Source organism: Littorina saxatilis, unplaced genomic scaffold (genome assembly GCF_037325665.1).
Source record: "Littorina saxatilis isolate snail1 unplaced genomic scaffold, US_GU_Lsax_2.0 scaffold_2144, whole genome shotgun sequence".
Lineage (NCBI taxonomy): Eukaryota > Metazoa > Mollusca > Gastropoda > Littorinimorpha > Littorinidae > Littorina > Littorina saxatilis.
Window position 1 is genome coordinate 1 of NW_027128639.1, and position 7,500 is coordinate 7,500.

General features: G+C 46.1%; 1 protein-coding gene across 1 annotated transcript in view; it reads right to left on the bottom strand.

Moving 5' to 3' along the window:
* Nucleotides 1–1,012: 1,012 nt before the first annotated feature.
* Nucleotides 1,013–7,500, bottom strand: part of LOC138956996 (uncharacterized) — a 15,424-nt gene continuing 8,936 nt past the window's right edge. The window contains exons 2-8 of the mRNA XM_070328180.1: nucleotides 4,901–5,233; nucleotides 4,405–4,455; nucleotides 3,094–3,150; nucleotides 2,564–2,752; nucleotides 1,939–2,121; nucleotides 1,475–1,522; nucleotides 1,013–1,126 (exon numbers count right to left, since the gene is read on the bottom strand). Of these exons, the coding sequence (XP_070184281.1) occupies nucleotides 1,029–1,126; nucleotides 1,475–1,522; nucleotides 1,939–2,121; nucleotides 2,564–2,752; nucleotides 3,094–3,150; nucleotides 4,405–4,455; nucleotides 4,901–5,228 (954 nt within the window). The 5' untranslated portion in view covers nucleotides 5,229–5,233 and the 3' untranslated portion in view covers nucleotides 1,013–1,028. The remainder of the gene's footprint in view (nucleotides 1,127–1,474; nucleotides 1,523–1,938; nucleotides 2,122–2,563; nucleotides 2,753–3,093; nucleotides 3,151–4,404; nucleotides 4,456–4,900; nucleotides 5,234–7,500) is intronic.

Here is a 7,500-nt window from a genome sequence, read left to right on the forward strand (position 1 = left end):
GGAGGGTCTTGAAACTGAGCTCCCACTGCTGTTACAAGAAAGCCTGCATTAGACAGGCCTAATACATCAAGACCTACCTTAAACTTTGGTAAAATGCCAACATTTATTTTGGGTATTTTGACAAGTGTGCCGATAAAAGTAGCCGAGCATCATCTCTGCCAATTCGTACTTATATTTGCTCAAAGGTAAAGGTCAAGGTATTCCCATAACCATCTGGTTGTAGGGTAGAGAGATGCTAGAGATCTCAACTTCTCCGGGGCCAGCTTTGTGAGGGCGGTGCGCATCTCCTCTCCCTCGCTGTCTTCGCCTTCCCCGGTGTAACACGAAATTTTTACTCCACGAAAAATTTACTCCGGAGTAAAAATTTCGTACGAAATTCTTACTCCGAGTACACATTTCGTACGAGAAAAGAACTCCCCAAGGCACGAAAAAATTACTCCCTCCACGAAATTTTTACTCCCCATTTTTTTCACTTCCAGTAAAAATCTCGTACGCGAAAATGGGATGCGGGCGAAGGGATAATGCCAATATGTGATCTCGCGCAAACGAATGTCGCGCTAGCCTCCCTCCACTCCTTCCACCACCAAGACTAACAGGGGACAAGGGAGTCAAAATTTCGTACACCTGGCATGGGAAGTTAAATTGCTCGTGTTAGGGTGAAGTAATTTATTCGTTATTTATTCGTCAGGGGAGTAACATTTGTGTACGAAATGTTAACTCGGAACTCACCTGTCGTGGGGAGTAATTTTCTCGTGTAATGGGGGAGTGCTTTTTTCGTAAAGGGAGTAACATTTTCGTACGAAATTTTTACTCCGGAGTAAAAATCTCGTGGGAGTAATTTTCTCGTGTTACACCGGCCCTGAATAGGGTCAGGTAGCCATTACCAGCTGGGGGGCCTGGAGAGCGCTGGGACAAAATCGGGTATTTGTATTTGCCCCGAGTGGGGCACGAACCACGACCTCCAGCGTGAGGGGTAAGCACTCTAACCACTGCGCCAATCCGATGTTCTTGTAAAAGGGACTGCGCCTCTAAACCCCAGCGTGTTGACACAAGCACTGACCTCCCATGCCTTGCATGGCATTCGCTGCTCCGCCGCCCATTCCGCCCATTCCGCCTCCCATCAAAGCTGCAAGCAAAGGTGGTTTACATGTGAACATCATAATTGTAGCAACAAGAAATACAAAAATATGAAGGGGCCGGTGTAGTAGGATATGCTACAAAAGAACTAAATTTAAAAGGAAGCACCAATGCGCCATCATCATCATCATCATCATCATAATCATTATCATCATCATCATCGTCATCATCATCATCCTCGTCGTCGTCGTCGTCGTCGTCGTTATTTGTGCCATTGCCTTAATATCAAGAGGAGCACCTCTTCCATACGATAGCCTTTTTTTGTCTTTATCTTTTTTATTGTAGCGAACATCGTCTATTAAGCAGAAAGATCGTGTGATTAGGAAAGATATCTTACCGCCCATTCCCATGCTCGCCATGCTCTGAGACATTGCTTGGTTGTTCGCTGCAAGCATACAAAATACATAACAGTTATCACAAAAGACAATCACGAACACTCGACTGCACCTCCCATCTGCCACACATACACCACTCTCCCCCCCTCCCCACCCACCCACACACACAAAGACATTCATCTGCACACACACACACACACACACACACACACACACACACACAGAGCCATTCACACACACTCACACCCACAAACACACGCAAACACACACACACACATACATTCATCTACACACACACACACACACAGTCATGCTCACACACACATGCTCACACACACTCTCACACACACACACACACACACACACACACACACACACACACATGCTCACACACACACACACATACATGCACACACACACACACACACACACACCCCTTCCCCCCACCTCCTCCCCCCACACTCACCCAACATGTTAGCACACTGGAAGGAAGGCGTGGACCACTGCCCAGTCTCCTGACACATGATGGGGCTGGCGATGTTGTCGGCCTGGTAACCCGGGTCGCACGTGTAGGTGGCTGTCGACCCCACCCTGTCGCCACTGATCATGATCTGAGCGTTAGGCATCACTGGCGTCGGGCCGCAGAGAACTGTAAAACGCAAGATGTTGAGAGGTTGAGACAGACGCAGTGGCTCAGTAGATAAGACATCGGCCTCCCAATCGGATGGTCGTGAGTTCAAATCCCGGCCGTGGCCGCTTGGGGTGTTAAGAATGAAGATGTTTACGATCTCCCAGGTCAACTTATTTACAGACCTGCTAGTGTCTTATCCCCCTTCGTGTGTACACACAATCACAAAACCAAGTGCGCACAGAAAAGATCCTGTAATCCATGTCAGAGTTCGGTGGGTTATAGAAACACAAAAATACCCAGCATGCTTCCCTCGAAAGCGGCGTATGGCTGCTTGAATGGCGGGGTAAATACGGTTATACACGTAAAAACCCACTCGTGCAAAAACATGAGTGAACATGGGAGTGTATGCCCATGAACGAAGTACAACCAAAAGTAACCAACAGTGACGCAGTAACCGTACCTTGGGTGCATGTCACGTTGACCTTGGGAAGTGTCCAGGCTCCCGAGTTGCACATGATGATAGCTTCCGCCCCCTTGTAGCCCCTCTCACACCGGTAGGTGGCCAGGGAGCCATGGGGCCGGCTAGGGTTGTCGTAGGTCAAGGACGCGCCGTTGTAATCGGGGGCAAGGCCGCAAGGAATGGGAAGACCTGTGCGAGACACGAGGATGTTTAAAGACGTGCTAATGTAGAGAGAGTGGGGGTGGGGGGGGAGAGGGTGGAGGAGCGAATGAGAGAGAGAGGGGAGAGACGGCGGATAGAGAGAGAGCGAAAGAGAGAGCGAAAGAGAGAGAGAGCAAAATGAGCGAAAGGGAGAGAGAGGTAGAGAGAGAGAGAGAGAGAGAGAGAGAGAGAGAGAGAGAGAGAGAGAGAATGGAAGAGATAGCACAGAGAGAGAGAGAAAGAGAGAGAGAGAGAGAGAGAGAGAGAGAGAAAAGAGCAGAGAGAGAGAGCAGAGAAAGCTTTCTTGGACAGAGCAGCGTCACGTTTACCTGGTAAAACGTTGGAAGCCGGTGCAGCGGTTGGAGCCGGAGCCGCGATTCCCTCCACTGAAACAACAAGCAAGGTCAGTTACAAGTTCCGCGCTCCAGTTCAAGTCATGAGTAAAAGTAAAGCCAGTTCTCCCCGGTTTCGACCCAACGTCTTCGTCAGCAAATAAAAGGAGAGATGACAGAGAAAGAAAGAAGGAAATCAGCCAAAAAGAGGAAAGACAGTACCATACATAATAAATGTTCTTTTTTGTTGAAAGTTGGGTGTGATACTGTCTTTCCTCTTCTTGGCTCATTTCCTTCTTTCTTTCTCTGTCATCTCTCCTTTTATTTGCTGACGAAGACGTTGGGTCGAAACCGGTCCATGTTCTTATGTTTGATTGTCCATGCTTCGGATGAGTTCATTACACCCCCGGTATAGGGGTGTGTATAGGTTTCGGTCGATGTGTTTGTGTGTTTGTGTGTTTGTGTGTTTGTGTTCGCATATAGATCTCAAGAATGAACGGACCGATCGTCACCAAACTTGGTGAACAGGTTCTATACATTCCTGAGACGGTCCTTACAAAAATTGGGACCAGTTAAACACACGGTTAGGGAGTTATTGGTGGATTAAGATTCTACAAGGACTTATAGAGGGACATATTCATGGTCAAAGGGAAATAACCTTCTCAGTTGGTGGCAGTGAGAATGGTTATTTCCCTTTGACCAACGGGGGTGTTTTTCCTACCTCGGAGGAATTTCTTGTTTTTATTGTTAAGGGGGGTTGAAGGGGGCGCAACTCGTGTGCGACCCTCAAACGTCTTCTCTTGTATTTTATAATCATTGACAGGCAGGTTACACGTGTTGAAGGCAATTTTCCGTTGTAATGTATTCATTTTAATGGACAATAAAGTTTATATTGTTATTGTTATCTTGTTCTCGAGTTCTTCTCACCTGCGGTCTCTTGTTCTTAATGTTTGCAATTAACACTTTCTACCCCACCTATGTTGACCAAGTTTATTTTTAGCCGAGACCAGATGTGCTGCGGCAGGTCACTCAGAATAGTAGTAACTGTGTAGTAACTGTGTATCAACACGCTGGAATGCAGGCGTTAGATGGACGTTACAGGAAGCGACTGAAGCTAACAGCCTGAGCTGATGTATCCATCTGTACCTGGTCAGATATAGCCATAATTATGTGTGGGTACGGATATACCCGTACCTGGGAGACAATTAGTTAAGTAGCTAACTAGCAAACAGATCCGGACAATGTGTGACAAACAATACAAAGTAATAAATCAAAACTGTGTTGCTTGCAAGACAAGAACATGATTACCTGTTTTTCTGTCGTCAAGTCTTTGTTGGAAAGTAACCAAAGCATTCTTTCCTGTGAACAAACAGACACACATTATTAAAATAGGTAAAGAACATGTTGTGTTGTGGTGTTTTTATAAAATGTTATCAACAGAACGATTGGTGGTGCAAATCGATCATGGAGACACTGCACTGCACACAATGCACATCCAGTCTTGAGTCGAGCGTTTGAAAATGCCTGAGCCTGAAGGCGGGTAACTTGCACCTCTTGGTATCAGTCTGCCTTAGACATGAGGATGACAGTTGGCAAAATGGCCAGAATAGCGCGCTGTATTTACCTGCATAGAACTAAGGCGCGTCTGCCGCGACGGTGTGTGTGTGTGTGTGTGTGTGTGTGTGTGTGTGTGTGTGTGTGTGTGTGTGTGTGTGTGTGTGTGTGTGTGTGTGTGTGTGTGTGTGTAGCAGCTTTGAATTCAAAATACCCGGCTGGAGTTGTACGCCGTCGCACACGTGCTCACCGTAAATTTTGACGAAGTAGTCGAAGAATCCTTTGAAGTCGAAATCGACTTGCGCAGCATTGGGGGCCTGAGTTTGCATCTGCGTGTTCGGCTGCTGTTGCTGCATCTGCTGCTGTTGTTGCTGCTGTTGCTGCATTGCCTGCATCTGCTGCATCTGCATCTGTGGGTTCTGTTGCTGCTGTTGCTGCATCTGCTGCTGCATCGCCTGCATCTGCTGCATCTGCATCTGTGGGTTCTGTTGCTGTTGTTGTTGTTGCTGTTGCTGCATTTGTGCCTGTAGAAGAGCCTGCATGGATTGCTGCTGGTTTGGCATGGGGCTTGGAAGCATCGACACTGGGGAAAGAAGATATGTGATTTATCTAGACGCAGTTGACTATACAATCATGTTTGTTTTTTGTTTTTTTATAGAAGAAGAAATTGATTGAGCCTGAAGTTGACCTCGAGAAGATTACAATCATGTTATATAGAAGAAGAAAGTTAAGTTTAAGGCCTGTTTTGATTGAGCCCGCAGTGGACCTCGAGAATACCTCGCTAAGTCTTTTTTTTACCAAAATGTCAATTAAAGCTTCGTACAGTAGACTGTTGTGCCATGATTCGCGTTATGACGTTTTCGCGAACTTTGTTTAGCTTTTGACGTCAAAGATTGCACTTCGAAATAAAGAGGATTAAAAAGATGGTTGTTGTTTTTTTGTTTTTTTTTATTTTTTTTTTTTAATCGGTATCATATGTCATGGAAGGATGCTCTTCTCCCAGGACAAATCCATGGTGATTTACACGATTCTTTCTTTCTTTATTTATTTGGTGTTTAACGTCGTTTTCAACCACGAAGGTTATATCGCGACGGGGAAAGGGGGGAGATGGGATAGAGCCACTTGTCAATTGTTTCTTGTTCACAAAAGCACTATTCAAAAATTTGCTCCAGGGGCTTGCAACGTAGTACAATGTATTACCTTACTGGGAGAATGCAAGTTTCCAGTACAAAGGACTTAACATTTCTTACATACTGCTTGACTAAAATCTTTACAAACATTGACTATATTCTATACAAGAAACACTTAACAAGGGTAAAAAGAGAAACAGAATCCGTTAGTCGCCTCTTACGACATGCTGGGGAGCATCGGGTAAATTCTTCCCCCTAACCCGCGGGGAGGGGGGGGGGGACAATTACATACACGTGAAGGGGGGTAACTGTATAAGCAATCTCCTTCCCGTGACAAAAATATCGACTCACCCTCTCAGACCTGACCAGCCGTTGTTCCATAAGACAAGAAGTCCCTCTACTTGCACACACACCCAAAATCAGCATATTGACTGCTTCCTACCGGCACGGTTGGCCTAGTGGTAAGGCGTCCGCCCCGTGATCGGGAGGTCGTGGGTTTGAACCCCGGCCGGGTCATACCTAAGACTTTAACATTGGCAATCTAGTGGCTGCTCCGCCTGGCGTCTGGCATTATGGGGTTAGTGCTAGGACTGGTTGGTCCGGTGTCAGAATGATGTGACTGGGTGAGACATGAAGCCTGTGCTGCGACTTCTGTCTTGTGTGTGGCGCACGTTATATGTCAAAGCAGCACCGCCCTGATATGGCCCTTCGTGGTCGGCTGGGCGTTAAGCAAACAAACAAAGAAAAAAACAAAAACAAAAAAAGACTGCTTCCTATGCGGAGCGAGATTGTTTACTTTATTGAATTTCACAGATTGTAAGCACATCTTTTAGTTTGTTTGTTTGTTTGTTTGTTTGCTTAACGCCCAGTCCACCACGAAGGGTGATACATCAGGGCCGTGCTGCTTTGACATTTAACGTGCGCCACACACAAGACAGAAGTCGCAGCACAGGCTTCATGTCTCACCCAGTCACATTATTCTGACACCGGACCAACCAGTCCTAGCACTAACCCCATAATGCCAGACGCCAGGCGGAGCAGCCATTAGATTGCCAATTTTAAAGTCTTAGGTATGACCCGGCCGGGGTTCGAACCCACGATCGACCTCCCGCTCATTGGGCGGACGCCTTACCACTAGGCCACCGTGTTGCGGTGTGTTCTTTTTGTGTCGCTTAAGAAATGTATTCGTCTTGTATTACTACTCAGCACAGAGAAGACACAGACTGTTGAATTTTGGTATACGTCAAAGTGGAGGGATATGGTCTTATCGTATGCACATGCTTAGCCAGATCTGAGATAGTAGGTTGAATTGTCCGCAAGGGAAGAAGTGTGCCTTTAACAGTAGTCAAGGTGAGTTTCGTGACATAATAATGACGTGAATAATTCATTCCTGTCATCTTTGTCGGACAGTAAAAACCGGATAGGCAGGAAACGGGCGACGCCTCTTTTTAGCTTTGTTTTCCGTATGTTTCATAACTCTGACGTTGGGGTATGAGGGTCAGTCGATATGTTTTTGTATGTGATCTAAACTATATATAGGCTACTGGTGTGAAAACAGCGGGAAAAAACAACAACTGTGCACCATTTTGTGTGTCTTGTTCTTGTTCTTGTTCTTGTTCTTGTTGTTCTTGTTGTTCTTCTTGTTCTTGTTGTTCTTGTTGTTCTTGTTGTTGTTGTTGTTCTTCTTCTTCTTCTTCTTCTTCTTCTTCTTCTTCTTCTT